The 17227-nt window shown below is 42.9% G+C and overlaps 1 protein-coding gene across 1 annotated transcript; it reads left to right on the top strand.

Annotated features, from left to right (window-relative positions):
* The first annotated feature begins 5878 nt into the window (after positions 1–5878).
* On the top strand, positions 5879–9971 carry CUNH9orf131 (chromosome unknown C9orf131 homolog). The gene is made up of 2 exons (XM_027403282.2): positions 5879–6115; positions 6480–9971. The coding sequence occupies exons 1-2, from the start codon at positions 5879–5881 to the stop codon at positions 9885–9887; spliced, it is 3645 nt and encodes a 1214-aa protein (XP_027259083.1). The 3' UTR covers positions 9888–9971.
* The last annotated feature ends 7256 nt before the right edge of the window (positions 9972–17227 follow it).

The following is a 17227-nucleotide window of genomic DNA, read 5'->3' as shown; positions in this document are numbered from 1 at the left end:
ATTGTGCGTTTCTGTAATGACAACTATAGCAATCATTTGTCTGTTTTGTATAACAATATGTCTTTAGACTTGGCTACCCTGGATCTTGAACCACCTTAGTCATTGGAGTCACTCAACTACTACACCATTTAGTCTCTGGATACCTCTCAGCTCACTGGCTGTCAGGACATCTGACTGTGACCTGGACCTCCTTGGATCTCCTTGGACCTCACTTTTCCTTGGCCTCTTTGGACTATGAGTGGATTTCCAAATCTCCAATATCCTTCTAAAGAGAAAACTGAAAAGCTGCTCCTCCCTGTGATGACCCCCTCCAACCCCTCTAGTCTTCTGTTCCTGAGCACTGCCCCTCCACAGCTGCAGTCTGTTAAATAGTGCCCTCTCTCACAACTGTAGCTTCAGTTATGTGTGACCATATGCCCTCTTCTGGCCTCCTCAGGAACTGCATGAATGTGGTGTACAATCATACATTCAAGCAAAACACTCATGCACATAAGAAAGTAAAACACATAGCCAGGGCTACGTATTTTGAGACAGAAATCCTGTCTCAAAAAAAAAAATGGAGACGAAAAAGGAGGATAAGGAGAGGAAGAATAAAGAGAAAAATAGAAAAGTAAAATACAGAAAGAGAAAAGTTTTTAAGTCAACAAATCAAAACTTTGGAGTTGAAAAATACATTATCTGTAATGAAAATTTTGATAGGAATGTTAGCAGATTAGGAAGATAGACAAAAATCAGTAAGCTTAAAAATAGGTCAATTATTCAACTTAAGGTACACAGAAAAAAAGAATAAAGGGGAAGAAAGCCTTTAAGGCCTATGAAACCCCACTAAGCAAACATAAATAATAGAAGTTCTAGAAACAGAGGCAAGAAAGGGGAAGGAATGTGCAAAGTCCTGGGTTGGATACCCTAGCACTAGAAGAAAGAAGACGAGGAGGAGAAAAAGGAATATGAAATGATTGAAAGCTCCCCAAATTTGATGACAGAACATTAATATGTATACCCCAAAAGTTCAGGGATTGAGATCATTGGTGAGTGCTTGCCTGGCATGTGAAAGGCCTTGTTCAATCCCAGCACAAGAAAAGAGTAACCCTAGGTGGGTGGGTGGGAGGGACAATGAAAAGACCTGGACAGATCACATCCAACTTCAGTAAGGCTTGGAGCTGACTATAATCAGAAGTCATGCCAATCAGAAAGCACTCGTGATATAATCCATGTGTTGGAGGGAAATTCTATATCCAGAAAAACTTCCTACCAAAAATGAAGCAGACCAGGTGCACTGCTATAATCCCCACAATGAAGAGACTATGGCAGGAAGACCATGAATTTGGACTAGACAGCAAGTTTGAGGGAAACCTGGAGGATGGTACAGCTAAAGCCAGACACTAATAAAGGGGGCACACACCTTTGATTGCAGCACTGAGGAGGAAAGGGCAGGTGAATATTTGGATGTTCAAAGCCAGCCTGGTCTACTTAGTGAGTTCCAGGACAGTGGGGGCTACATGGTGAGATTCTGTCTTAAACAAAACCCTGAAGGAGACCTCAAGACATCGCTAGGTAAAGACTGAGAAAATGCATCACCAGAAAATATGTCCTAAAATTCCTCAAGGTTCCTTCAGGTTGATAAAAAGAAAACTAAGGGGTAACTCAGATCTACTTGAAATAGAGAACTAGTAAAAGGAATTACACAGATAAAAATAAAATTATGTGCAAATATTTTTATTTGTATTTTTTAAAAGATTTTATTTATTTATTTATTATGTATAAGACATTCTGCTTCCATGTATATCTGCACACCAGAAGAGGGCACCAGGTCTCATAACGGATGGTTGTGAGCCACCATGTGGTTGCTGGGAATTGAACTCAGGACCTCTGGAAGAGCAGTCAGTGCTCTTAACCTCCGAGCCATCTCTCCAGCCCTTTATTTGTATTTTTATTTTATCCCACATGACAGCTCACAACATCTGCAACCCCAGGCCCAGGAGAACCAACACTCCCTTCAGCTCTCTTGAACACTGCACACAAATAGTGCAAATCATACATGCAGGTAAAGCACCCATACACATAAAATTAAATCTAAAATTTTAAAAGGATTCCTGCATAAATCAGTATTTATAAATGAGCTGATGGGTATACATTGCAAAAATAGTATTTATGTTCAAAAGAGTATGTGTATGTGCACACGCACACACACACATACACATGGACCCACACATATGCAAAAACAGACATACACACACATGAAAATGGAATAATAAAAATTAAGGTGAGTAAATGTAAAAGATTAGAGAAACCTTATGCTTTGCGTGGAGATAATGAGAAAGGTACCCTTAGGGCAGTATCCCAGCCACGGAGGAGCCTATCTTGTGAAAATTCATTTGGAAGGAAGAGACCCTGAACTAAGACTACCATTGAAGAGGTTCTTTGCTGGCAAATAACTGCCAGAGCACTACAGCTATGGTATAATGGGGCTAGACTGCATATCAAACAGCAGAATTAGCACTAAGGAAACTAACAAGTTTGGAAAAAAGAATGCCTAGTAGCAGAGACCCTGTTGGCAGAGCTGAAGTGGAATCAAAGGTTAACTGAAGAACAAGACAGACCCACTAGGTCTCTAGAAGAGATCTAAAAGAAAGAGACAAGCCAGAAGGCTAGTGGGAAAAAAAAAAAAAGTGCTGGCTGCCAAAACTAACAGCCTGAATTCAATACCTAGGATCCTTGTAGAAAGAAACGACCAAATTCCTGCAAATTGTCCTCTTTCCTCCACCCATGCCACTGCATCTGTGCCCATACACAGACTAAATAAATAAATGTAATTAGATATCACTAATTTCAATGGTAGATGAGTAAAAGTTAGTGACAATACCTGGGCAAAGGCAAAGTAGCCCTGGTGACAGAGGCAGAGGCTACTGTTTTTACAGTGAGTGGGGAGGGAAGCCAACAAGTTGAGCAAAATTACAGGCTGAGGTAGAGTATGGCATAGGAAGCTGGGTCTCTGGAGGATCCCCTGGCCTTTATAGCTAATGCCATCTATGTGGTTTCCATTGTGAGTAACTGACAGGTTCATAAATAGGCTAGTAGTGTTAAACAGGATTACACGAAGAAACCGTCGATTGGTTTTCAAGAGAGTCTGGTGGAAGGATGGAAGCCAAAGTCGTCAGAAAGACTCAGGCAGAACTGTGGGAGCCGGGGGACACTGTAGGAGCAGCATCTTATCTAACCTCCCTAACCAGAGGGTCAGTTTCTACCCTTGCTTCATCAGATCCTCCCAGCAGAGAACTTGCTACAAGCTGCCCTCACCAGGAACCTTTTCCAGACGGCTGAGAAGACCAGAAATGCCTGCTGCAAATGGGCAGAATGGGGTCAGGAAGGCCTCAAAAGCCTGAGGAGTCAGTCATATCCTCCCATCACTAATGTATGACCCTTTTATTCTTTGTGCCAGAGATATCTTTCAGAAATTCTCTGAGTTACTAGCCTTCCACCCCTGATCTCAATCCAACCTGCACTAGGGCTCTAGACCGGCAGGGATCATGTTAGGAAAAAAGGTACAGAAGAGATTAGTGAATCCCACCTTCCATCTCCACCCCAGCCACAGCAAGAGCTATTTTCTGGTAAGCTCTTCAAGGCTTGGTCACATGTGATGGAGAGGGAGTAAGCTGACTATAACAGTCTTTGTGGGAGGTTCTGGGGTACTTGAGTGGCCAATGACAACTAATGAGCTTGGTCACACAGTAACACAGTACATTTCAAAGTGCTTTCTTGTCTGTTATCCCTTATGCTCTTTATCAGCATGCTGTGAGAGATACAGGCCAAGAGTATTTCAAGGAGGAATCTGAGCCTCAGGGAAGTTAAATAACTTGCACAAAATCAAGACTCAGAAAGCTGGTCCTGGGACATTTGGTCTACTGGGTCACAATGCCATCTGGTGGGCATTCGTCAGCAATATGATTTTTCCATTTTCAGGGCTAAGCAGAACCAGAAAGCTAATGTTCAGACGCTGGCTTCTTCCTTTAGTTTCCTCATTGGGAAGTGTTTTGCTGACAGAAATGAGCTCTAGCAACAAATATTCTCAAAGACTGTGGGCTCTGAAAATAGGGAATGTGCTTAACCCTTCAGAGCTCTGATCAGGGCAAATAGACTGTTATTGATAAATGCCTATTTGCTGTGTGTTCTTCCCTTTGCACTAATGCTGAAGGACAAGAAATGAGAGAGATCATGACAGCAAGTGTTTCGCCAAGGTATAGTGACTCTCAGTGTTGTGCAGGGATGAAACTACTATGTCGATCAAAAGGGCCAAGACCAAGGTCACCAAGAAGCCCTTCAGAGGGCAACATCTGATATGTCTGCCATATGTGAACAGTTATGAATCCAGGAATTCAAAAAGGCTTTCAACATGTCCAAAACAGATGGTTTCATTGACAGAGAAGATTCACATGATATTCTGGCATCACTGGAGAAAACTCAGCTGATAAATATCTGGATACTGTGATGAATGAAGCTATAACCCCATTGATTTCACCATTTTTCTCAAGCATAGATCCTGAAAATGACATCAGAAATGCTTTACCTTGCTTTGATAAAGAAGTGATTAGTGAGCTGGGCAGTGGTGGTGCATATCTTTAGTCCCATCACTGGGGAGACAGAGGCAGGTGGATCTCTGAGTTCGAGGCCAGCCTGGTCTACAGAGTGAGTTGCAGGACAGCCAAAGATACAATGAGAAACTCTGCCTCCAAAAACAACGAAAAAATCATAACTATGACTCAGGCTCAGAATGACAAATATCACATGTTCTCTTCAATGTAGATCCTAGCTTCTGATTTTTCTATATGTATATTTATGTAGGGGTGAATATAGAGGATCAGGAAACTAGAAAGGGGCCCATGGGAGAGGAAAGAGGCTTCAGCAAAGAAGGGTAGAAAGGTAACAGGACATGTGATGTGAAAGTGGAGAGGGATATGTGGGACAGAAGTGTAGGAGTACAAGGAGATGGCAAAGAGGAAGGGATCAGGGTGAGAAACAACCAAAATTAAGTATTATGAAAATGTCGTAAGAAAATCAGTTGTGTGCTAGGAATAAAAACACAGAAGTGGTGGTGCATACCTTTGATCCCAGCACTTGGGAAGCAGAAGCAGGTAGATTTCTGTGAGTTTGAGGCCAACCTGGTCTATAAAGTGAGTTCCAGGATGACCAAGTCTACACAGAGAAACCCAGTCTCAAAAAACTAAAAATTAAAAAAAAAAAATCAAACTATATGCCAGATTATTGTTCTAAATACATATATTTGTTTAATCCTAAACCTGAGGTAATAGGCCAGGTGTGGTGGCGAACACCTTTAATCCCAGCACTCAGAAGGCAGAGTCGGGTAGATCTCTGTGAGTTCAAAGCCAGCTTGGTCTACAAAGTGAGTTCCAGGACAGCCAGGACTATGAAGAGAGATCCTGTCTCCCAGCACTTGGGAGGCAGAAGTAGGTGGATCTCTGAGTTTGAGGCCAGCCTGGTCTACCTAGTGAATTCCAGGACAGTCAGGCTATGAAAAAGAGACCCTGTCTCAAAACAACAACAAAAAACAAAAACAAAAAAGAAACAAACAAAAACCCTGAGGTATTAAGTTGTTTGAGGTTTCACAGACAGGAAATGAAAACTAGAGTTTGGATGACATAGTTCAACGATAAAATGCATGTCCTAAAGCACGAATAGCTCTGACCCTGGCAATCAAGATAAGGGCAGCACTAAGATTTCAATGTATGAGATGAGCTGTCTAATACAGGTAACATTTTGGCCCGAAGCTCCAGGAGAAGGCTCTGGGATTCATGTGGGGGTTGGAGTTCTGTGTTCTATGATGTAGTGATGACCTCAAGAAACTGCCACTAAGCTGAAGAAAATGGAATGGCTGCTAGAAGACCTGCTTAGGGCTAAGGGAGATATGGGGCCTCTCCAAGGCCAGCTGACACATGTTCTGGCCTGCAGACATTGCAGCAGCAGCATCTGCCTCCAAAGTCCAGGGAATCTGGTGATACTATTCTTGTTCATGGTTTGGCAGATCCAAAGATGGTGGCAGCTTGGGAAATGGCAACAGCTTCAGCCCTGGTGCTCTGGAGACATAACAATACAAGGCAAGGTAGGTGATCACTGACCTTGGATGTGGATCCGGATGAATAACTGAAAGGATGTGTGAGGTCAAATGGAGGGTTATTGTTATGGATGTGGTCCCAGATAAGTGATTATAATCCAGAGATCACTGACTGGGTGAGTGCTGGGTGGCATGATTTGAAAGCAAGTGACTAATCACTGACCCTAGGGTACATGTGGAAATGGTGATCTCTAAATAAGACATTAACAATGCATGCAGAACGGGTAAGTGACCATTCATCAGAACTGTGGGGCAGGTAAGCCTGCATGTAGAACAGAAACTAATGAATGAAATCACATCACAAGTCTCTCAGAAGCCATCATGCCTAATAGTATTACGCTCTACTCCCTAGGGACTACAACTTCTGCACCATTTTGCCTTCCTTGATTCCCTGTGCAAGCAAGAGTCAAAGAAGGAAGAGGAATGTGGGGAAGAGAAGGAAGAGGAATCATTATCTCTGAGTCCACTAAAACCACATTCTCCTTCCAAAGATGCTTTCATTGGAAAGCAATTCACTGCAGACCCACACCAGCCATCCTGTAGTTCTGAGGGCCTCCCCAAGGCCACAGGGATACGAGAACAAGTGCTCACACAACCCTCAAGCCCTTCCAGATCCTTCCCTACCTTCCAGATCCTGACCAACCTACCTGTGAGGAACAAGATAGCTTCAGGGAGTTCCCTGCAGCAGAGAAAAAGCCAGCTATTCTGGGGTCTTCCCTCGCTACACAGTGAGTCCTTGGAGACTATTTTCCTGAGCTCAGATGGCCCTTCTCCACTTAAGTTGTCTATTTGTCCTTCTGTCTTCTTCAACAAGGTTTCCGTCCTGCCTGTGTACAACTTGTTGCTTCCCTATTATCGCTCTCCAACTTACTATCCTACCCATGAAGCCCATACTATGAGAAATCTGGAAAGAATGGTACCTGGTTCTCAACTCGTTCAATCTCCACCTCCCCCTCTTATCCCATTAGTACCCTCCAATCTTAAGCCTTTGCTTATAGATTGTAAAGGAATCTTATCTGACACTGATGCACATACACAGCAGAAAGAGGTTCCTTGTGCCTCTGAGAATCAAGCCCTATACCCACAGCCTGAACTCCAAAATATCAGACCTTCCACATTCTTGTATTCACCTGAGGCCTGGAGGGAGACGCCAGGGGACCCCAGCCTCCATCAACACAATCCAGAATCACCTTCTGCCTCTCTATTGTATCCTTCCAATCCTCATGAAATCATAACTAGGCTTGAGGCCCCACGGATAACCATGAAACAACACAAGCACCCAAAAACCTCTCAATCTGCAATGTCAACTACAAGCCCACACCCAACCTCCCTGACAGAATACCAGAGAGCCAACCCTATGAGAGACCTGTCTGGATTGAAAGCTCTCTGGGAAACCACAGTGCAAAAAAAGAACTCTCAGATCTATGCGCTTCCAATCTCGTCTCCTTGCCAATTCATAGTACCCATGACAGAACATCAAGAAACTGGCCCTCCAGTAACTCCCCCTGGATATGAAGTTCAGTGGGGAATTATACAACATAATGACAATCCCCAAGCTTTTGATCCCCCAATGCCAGCCTCCTGTCAACCACCAGGTTCTCTGTCCGAAGTAAAAACTGTTAACCCCAAAGGAAGACTTTCTACACTGAAGGACTTCTGGGGAAATATAGGATATAAAGAGAAACCACCCGTTTCTAAGTCTCCAGTGTCAGCCCCCTGCCCTCCTTTAGACACCCTGTCAGAACACCAGATAGAGAGTCCCCTGGAGGATCTGTCCGGATACCAGGCTCAATTGCAACACAGAGAAAACTCAGGCAATCTCTGGGCCTTTGAAACTCCAACCTTGGACTTCAACATGTGGTTTCATGAAACCATCCCTGCATGTGTCCCATTGGGATCTGAGACTCCATTGAAGGGTAGACCTAGTACAGAAAATCTTTGTGTCTGTGCAGACCTAGTTTCAGCTCCTAGCCTTCCCTCTGTCTCTCTGCCAGACTTTGCAATGATGGGCCCCCAAAGAGTCTTTTCAGAGTCTCAAGCTTTATGGGAGAAAAAGGGGCAGAGAAAGAAGCTCTGGGTATCTGACTCCCCATGTCCTGCCCATGTACCATCTCTAGTCCCCTTTTTAGAACCACAAACAATCAATATTGTGGATGACTTCCCTAGATCAGAAGCTACATGGAAGGATACTGAGCATACAAGAAAATGTTTGTCTTCTGAGTCTCCATTTCTGAACCTCAACCCATCCCCAGATCTTGTACAGCCACCCCTCAGAGTTAGTTCCATGGAGAATCCATTTAAATCTAAAGTTTGGTGTGTGGACATTCAAAGAAAAAATAACTTCTTGGCCTCTGAGCATCCAGCTCAAAGCTTATCCCAACATCTATTTAGAACCAGATCCTCAGGAGTCCTCTCTGACCCTGCTGGAGGATATATGAAGCAGAATGAAAATTGTTGTGTTTCTGTATCCTCAGTTTGGGGATCCAGCCCACCTCCAAACTCTGTTTCAAAGTCTCACATAAGTAAGCCTTCTGGAAACCCGTGCAACTGTAAGCCTATGGAGTCAGGATTAGAGCAGAGAAAGGACTCCTGGCCCACTGAGCTACCAGCCCCCAGCTTTCTCTCTGCTCCATCACAAGAGCCACACCCTGACATTGAGTTTATATATAGAAATGTACAAAAAAGAGAGGCCTCCCAGACTCCCAGTCCTCCAGTAATGAATCCTCTGCAGCCAACATCTTGGCCTCCCATGCTAGCTAAAGCCCTGAAGTCTGAGCATAACCAGTCTGGCCTACAGAAGGAAGAGATGTTCTCAGAAGCTAAGGCAGAGGCCCCATCTTCCCACCCATCTTCCCAGGGTGGAGCTGTCTCAGAGCTGTGTGACCACCCTGTGAGCCATGCCTGGCAATGGAGTAGAGAATTAAAGGCCAGACTAAAGAAACTACAGCAGAGCCCCACTTTCAAATCCCCAGGCCCACATCACTCACTTGGCAGCTCCCCAGCCCTTAACTCCCCAATTCCAGAATCTTGGGGACTATCTTATTCCCCACATCAGACTCAAGCTCTCAGTCTGTACCCCTGCTCATCAATTGGTGATCCCCCAAAAATTCAAAGGACAGAACCTCAGTCTGTCCAGGCCCCTCACTGCTCTCACTCTTCTAGCAGAGCAGAACAAGAGTCTCAAAAAAAGAGAATGAAATGGAAGGTAGTGGGCCAAACGCCATCCCCAGGGAATGTTCATACAAAGGCTAATGAAAACTGCTCAGGAATGGGAAAGCCCTCAAATACAGGGGCTCCAGTCTCTAGCAAAAGACGCCAAGACAAGATTTTAGTACTACCTTCAGCCCAAAAGAAAGGGAGTCCCAGAAAACCCAAAGCAGAGAAATGTGGAGGAGGGACTGCAAGATTGGGATCATCCACTGACACAGGGAAAAACAACCCTGCCCAGGCCTGCACACCAACAGAGGTCCCTATACAAAGATTTTCTAAAAAGTCTCAGTACAGAGCTCAGCATTCTCCACACACCATTCTTGCTCAGCAGCTTCTCCCAAATGCTGCCAGTCCCCAGGATCAACAAAGGGAAGGCCTGGTAGCCGGTAATACCCAGAATCCTCACCATTGTAAGCATTGTGCTTGGGCCCCCAAGGAGAAGCAGCTCCCATCCTCCACACCCCAGGCTCCCCCTACCAGAGGTTTTCAAAGGTTGTTAGCTAAATTTCTACGTGTCCGTAGATGCCTGCCAACTAAATCCAGTCAGTAAAGTATGATAGTACTGGCAACCAGTATATCACAACCTGAACCAAACCAGGTGTGGGTAAGAAATAGAGACAGAGAAATCCTAATAAAGTAGTTCAACTAGACAAATCCCATTTACGTCTTCTTTAATGTCTAGGTTACTAAAGATGCCAGTTTCCTGTTCTAGAGCCATATCCCCTATTGATTAGGTTCTAGAGCAATGGTTCTCAACCTGAGGGTTTGAGCAGCCCTAAGACTATCGGAAAAACATGTTTATATTATGATTCCTAACAGTAGCAATTATGGTAATTATGATAAAGCTGCAGGGCCAGAGGAACACAGTCTGGTGCTAGTTTTTTTGTTTGTTTGTCTGTTTTAATATTTTATTTATTACAAATACAGTCTTCTGCCTGCATGCCAGCAGAGGGCACCAGATCTCATTCAAGGTGGTTGTGAGCCACCATGTGGTTGCCGGGAATTGAACTCAGGACCTCTGGAAGAACAGACAGTGCTCTTAACCGCTGAGCCATCTCTCCAGCACATTCTGGTGCTGTTTTTGAGAGAAAAACATTTCTAACCAAGTGGGGGAAGAAATGCATTCATCCACCTAAGTACCAATGATATAAACAACTGCTATTTATATTACACATAGTCCTTTCTTCATCAACTTGACCTATATAGATTCTGTTGTTTTGAGACAGAGTATTGCTATAGCCCAGACTGGTCTCCAATTTATTATCCTCCTCCCTCAACTTCCCAAGCTCAGGAACTCCAGGTGTATGTCACCATGTTTAGCATCTATATCTTTCTAATCATTTCTTCTCAGCTTTACATCTCAACTCTGCTCTCTTCTCCCAACCCTGCTCTTCTCTCTCCTTGAATTAGCTAACTTGCCCTCAAGGCCACAAAAACAAGTGTCTTCACATTCTGGAGCTGTATTGAGACTTGTTTTTGTTTACTGTTTGTTTATTGGAGATTAAATCTAGGGCCTTGCAGTGTTCAGCAAGTACTCTACCAATTGGCTAAATCCCCAACCCATTTTCTCATGTTTAGTAGTTGCCAATTTATAGCTTTTACCCATTTTCCTGAAGCACTCTTGGTTGAGTATGGTACTAGCTTTCTCTGGTTGATATAACAATTCAGACAAAACATGTTTGCCACAAGTCCAACACATCTGACAGCTAAAATTAAGGGATTGACAGATTTGCAATTCCTTTCTGCCTTGTCTTTTCCCAGCTTCTGGGGGATGCTTATGAACCTTGGCTACTAACTCCCTTTCTCCATTTTCAAGTTATCAAAGGCAAGACAGGTCTTTCCCACATTGCATCTCTAGCCTAGCTTGCCTCTGTCTTCCTTTGGCAGGGAGGGGAACTGGGGATTGAATCCAGGCAGGGTCTTGAACATTCAAGGAAAATGCTTTACCACTGAGCTATATCCCTAGCCCATTTTTTTTTTCCACTTTTAAGGATCCTTGTAATTATGTGAACCTACCTATACAATCCTAGACATTGCCTAGTTTACCAAACCCAGGGCTTCAGCACTCTTAAGTTATAGACCCAAGCTTCACATCTGTCTTAAAATCAAACGAAGGAGACAGGCATGGTGGCACTTTAATCCCAGCACTCCGGAGACAGAGGCAGGTGGATCTTTATGAATTCCAGGCCAGCCAGGGTTACACAGAGAAACCATCTTGAAAACACCAACAAAACATCTGATGATGAATGACCTTATTCCCTCTTTCATCCTTAATTCTTTGTATGTACAGTAACACCACAGGTTATAAAGATTAAGGACGTAGACATCTTGCCAGGCATAATGGTGTGGTACACACCTTTACTCTAAACATTCCAAAGGCAGTGACAGACAGATCTATGAGATCCAGGCCAGCTAAAGCTACATAGTGAGATCTTGTCTCAAAACAAGACACAGACATCTTAGAAGGCCATTATCCTACATACAAAATGTATTAAACCAATCAAATCCCATAATGAAACAAATTACTTTGCATGTTAACTTAAAAGCATCAAGAGAAAAAAAAAGGTACTAACTCAATTTCTTATAACTGCAAACATTTCCTTCCAGTTTTGTTTATAGTGACTTTACTATACCAAAGTTTTACGTCTTATGTAGTTTTAAGTCTATCAACATTCTTCTTTATATGGGATCTCCTGTAGAACAGGCTGGCTACAAACTTCCTGTGCTAGGGTTACAAGCATGACCACTCATGATACCTTTATGACTATGACTTCTAAAGTAATTTCTGGAACATTTAGAATTTGTATATTTAGGTTGGGAAACAAATATTTTAGCATGGAATTTAGTGAGTCTAATTCCCCCAAAATAATGTCCAATTTCACCAATGAACTGATCCATTCACCTCAGATCCCTTTAACCAGCCACCCTGAGGGGACACAGAGGCTGGCACTTGGAGGTCCTTGATACCATGCCCTTGATCCCAACACTCCAGAGGCAAGCAGATCTCTAAATTTGAGTATTAGTATGGCTCAGGACAGATGGTACTGTCCTGTTCCCCACCACCCACCCACCCACCCCCCAAAAGTTAAAGTAGTATCTCAAAAAAAAAAAAAAAAAATCTAATGCCACTTGCAGGCTAAAAGAGTAGCACATAGCCGGGCGTTGGTGGCGTACACCTTTAATCCCAGCACTCGGGAGGCAGAGGTAGGCGGATCTCTGAGTTCAAGGCCAGCCTGTTCTACAGAGCGAGTGCCAGGATAGGCTCCAAAGCTACACAGAGAAACCCTGTCTCGAAAAAAAAAAAAAAAAAAAAAAAAAAAAAAAAAAAAAAAAAGTAGCACATATCTATAATCTCCCAGCACTATAGAGGCAGAATCAAGGACCACAAGTTCAAGGTCAGCCTGGGCCATGAAATGGGATATTTCTTCAATAAACTAATTACAAGGAAATTAATCAACATAATTACCTGTGGGGCTATAATAGCTTAGTGACAAGACATTCATTTAGCATGCATAATTTTCAGCATGATAAAGAAGAATATTCTATGAAGAGACACATATTTACACATCTTCCTAGAAGACATAGAAAGATGATTTCTGGCCACTGGAAATATTGTTTGCTGGACATGGTAGCATACACCTGTAATCCTAGCACTTGGATAGTTTAGGCAAGAGGATCATACCAAATTGGAAGTCAGCCTGAGTTATTAGTGAGATATAGCCTCAAAAATACTTTTTGCTTTTATTTTTCCAAATTTCTATAATGTACACTACCACTTTTTCAAAGTTTCTCTGTGTAACAGCCATGGAACTTGTTGTAAACCAGGCTGGCCTCAAACTCATGGAGATCCACCTGCCTCTGCCTCTTAGCACTTGGATTAAAGGCATGCACTACCACACCTGGCTCACTTTACCACTTCTATAAAGGTTATTTAAAAAGTAAACTATAAAGCTGTGTATTGTAGTGCACATCTCTAAACCCAGCACTTGAAAAGATAACAAAAGGGAAAGGGAAAGGCCAACTTGGTCTCAACAGACTTCCTCAAAAACTCCAGCCTCCAAGAATAAATTTAAATTATGAGCACATGTATATAAATGACAACACTGTACTATATTCACAGAAGTTAGATTGGGTTTTTCTTAAAGGTAAAGGGTTAGATATGGTGTCACATTTAATCCCAGCACTAAGGAGGTAGAGGCAGACAGATCTCTGAGAGTTCAAGACCAATGTGATCTACAAAGAGTTCCAGGCCAGTTAGGACCACATAGTGAGACCCTGTCTCAAATAAAGTAAGAGAGGAGAGGGACTGGTGAAATGGCTCAGCGGATAAAGGTGTTTGTCCCCAAGACTGACAACCAGTTTGATTCCTAGGATTCCAAGGATGAGAGAATTGACTCCTGTAATTTGTGTGACTTCCACTTGTACTTGTGGCCAGAAAGATGACTCAGTGGTGAGAGCTCTGCCTACTCTTCTAGAGGACCTGTTTCTCAGCACCCACCTGGCAGCTCACAACCATCTGCAGTTCCAGTTTTAGGGAATGTGACAATCCTTTCTGGTCTCTGAGGACATTAAGCACACATTCGGGCGGTGCAGATGTAAGTGCAGACAAAACACTTAGCTACACAAATAAATTTCAAAAATAAGTTTACAATGCAAGAAATAAAAAATAAAGAAAAAAAGGGGAAAAGTGAATTGGCTTTTTCGAGTGATGCTGTGGTTCGAACCCAAGGCCATGCATAAACTAGGCAATTTACACCCCCAGCTCAAAAGTAAATTGCTATTAAATCTGGCAATATTACTTTCATAGCACATTCATTTCTCACATTTTTTGCATAAAATACACTTTGGAGATATGAAGTGTTTTATAGGTGATTCCCAACCTGTCCAAATTAAGTCAAGTACCTTTCTTTGCATGCCTAACTTTACACTGCTCAAGCACACCCTGGAACTTCACTCAATTCCTCTACCCCTCCAATCCTCTACCCCTCCATATTCTCTGAGATTCTTATTTTGGTATGGTTTCCCCCTTGTTCTCAATCCTTGTGCCTTTGTTGATGACACATTTCTCCACAAGTCCAAATTTCAGACATGGAGGTTAAGAGCCTCCTACTATTCCTAAGGACCCAAATTCAGTCCCATAACTCCCATAGGCAGTTCACAAACCACCTTTAACTCCAGCTCCAGGAAATCGAACACTCTTCTGGCCTTCTGGGGTAGCACACAATGCATAGACCCACACTCATGTAACTGAGAAACAGACTGTAGCTAACAGTAGAGTGAGCGCTTACTTAACTAGGATGCACGAGGCTCTAGGTTCAACTCCTAACCACTACAACAAATCAGTCATTAGCTAGGAGAATTGGTTCAAACCTTAGATGCAAGCACCTGGGAGACAGGCAGGTCTCTGAAAGGATAGCCTAGTCTACCTAATGAGTTCCCAAACAGTCAGGGCTACAATGACATCTTGTCTCAAAAATTTTCACTTGACATGTGGCATTGTACTTGGACTTTCTCAAGGCAAATTCTGCAAGTATCTTGGGCCCAAACAAATCTTAGGATGCTATTTATACTCAGCCTATGCTATGTTGCCTCTCTATAACGTATTTTATGCCTTTTTTTTTTTTTTTGAGATCATAATTACATCATTTCCTCCTTTCCTCACTCCAAACCTTTCCATATGTCCTTCCCTGCTTTCAAATTCATGGGCTCTTTTTCTATTGTTACAAGTTTATACAACATACTTGACCTGAAATTCGTCCTCTAACCATATCTTTCTCATAAGTACCCTATAGCTCAGAGAGGGTTTTCAAACATTTTAGCTAAGAAAGCTGATTAAGAGGTCCACTGTCAACCCTAGTACAAGTAAACCATCCTAATGCACCTTTCAGTAACTTATCCTGTATCCCATTGTCTTGGGGAAAATGATCCATGTCTTTTGCTGTGCTTAAAGCTTGATGAAGGAGTCCCCAAAGTCTTTCTCCAAGTGGGCTGATCTCTGGCCCTTAATGAGGTCATGACGTTGCCAACCTACAAGGATGGCAGTGACACAGTGCAGAGTAGGTAGTGTAGACCACATAACTGGGAATATCCAAATGGCAAAAGGGCTAAAAGCTAAGTGGTAGGGAACAGACTCAAATTCTCATAGTGTAAAAGATCTAGTTTGGGGCTGGAGAGATGGCTTAGAAGAGCACTGGCTGCTCTTCCAGGGATCCTGAGTTCAATTCTCAGCAACCACATGGTGGCTCACAACCATCTATGAAATCTGGTGCCCTCTTCTGGTGTGCAGGGCATATATGCAGTGAGAATACTGTATACATAGTAAATAAATCTTAAAAAATTTAAATCTTAAAATATTTAAATAAATTTATTAATAAATAAATCTTAAAGTATTTTATTAAACAAGTCCAAAGATGTTCCAGTCTATAACCAGCCAATCTAAGTATCTTATGTTCTTGTAATTGTCCATATATACTAAAAATTTTGTAGGTTTTGGGATGATCAGTTCTGCTTGGTCAACTGATAGCTATTTTCACTGTATCACTCTCTTGGGGCAGGATTATCATGTTTCTGACTTCAGAAACAGCAGTAAGGCATATTCTTGAATGACTCAACTAGGGGGTATGCATGGCTGGGATGCACAAACCTCCAAGATTTTAAGATATGTATGTCTATGTATGACTATGTGCAAGTAATAGAGAAGGGATGGTACAAGGAACTGGAGTCCTCTGGAGAGCATGAGATCTTTAGATTTTTTTTTTTTTTAAAGATTTTATTTATTATATACAGTGTTCTGCCTGTATGTATGCCTGCAGGCCGGAAGAGAGAACCAGATCTCATTACGGATGGTTGTGAGCCACCATGTGGTTGCTGGGAATTGAACTCAGGACCTCTGGAAGAGCAGTCAGTGCTCTTAACCTCTGAGCCATTTCTCCAGTCCCGAGTATGAGCTCTTAATGGTTGAGTCATCTCTCTTACCCAAGAACAAAATTTCCCCCCTTTTTCCTTTTTTTGAGAAAGAATCTACGTATCCCTGACTGTCCTAGAACTCACCATGTAACCAGGCTGACCTCTTGCCTCTTGAGTGCTGGAATTGAAGTTGTGAAGCACCATGCTCAGCTCTCCAAAAAATGGTTTTGCAAATAGTTAAGAGTACCACAAACTAATCCTTCAGGAGAAAAGGTTCTACAGACCTGGTTTTCTGTATTAAATACAAGTAGAAGGGGAATGCAACTCCATCAGGCTGCTCCCCTTCACTACAGTACTATCCACTGTTTTTACTTTGTTAGACAAAGTACAAACGCCATCCCCACCCAACCTGCTCAGTAAAGTTCCAATTAAAAAGTGTTAAAGGGGAAAAAAGTGTTAAAGGAAAGGGATGCCAGGCGGTGGTGGTGCATGACTTTAATCTCAGTGCTTAGGAGGCAGAGGCAGGTGGATCTCTTGTGAGTTCGAGGCCAGCCTGGTCTACAGAGTGAGTTTCAGGACAGCCTCCAAAGCCACAGAGAAACCCTGTCTCAACACCCCTCCTCCCCAAAAAGAAACCCATGCCCATCCTTAATTATGGATCAAGGGTATGAAAAAAGGCTGGGGAGATATATGGATTAGTCCATCTCCAGGACCCACAAAGCCAGACGCAACAGTATTTAATTCTAGTACTCCCAAAGCAGCATGTGAGAAAGAGAGAAAAAAGAATCCCTGCCAGGCAGTGGTGGTGCACATCTCTAGTCCCAGTTCTTGGGAGGTGGTTCTCTGAGTTTGAGGCCAGACTGGTCTACAGAGTAAGTTAGTTCAAGGACAGTCAGGGCTGTTACACAGAGAGAGAAACCCTGTCTCAAGGTTAGTGAGAGAGAGAGAGAGAGAGAGAGAGAGAGAGAGAGAGAGAGAGAGAGA

The sequence above is a fragment of the Cricetulus griseus genome, chromosome 2 (assembly GCF_003668045.3).
Source record: "Cricetulus griseus strain 17A/GY chromosome 2, alternate assembly CriGri-PICRH-1.0, whole genome shotgun sequence".
Taxonomy (NCBI): domain Eukaryota; kingdom Metazoa; phylum Chordata; class Mammalia; order Rodentia; family Cricetidae; genus Cricetulus; species Cricetulus griseus.
The sequence above is the reverse complement of the archived record's forward strand: the minus strand, read 5'-3'. Positions and strand labels throughout refer to the sequence as shown.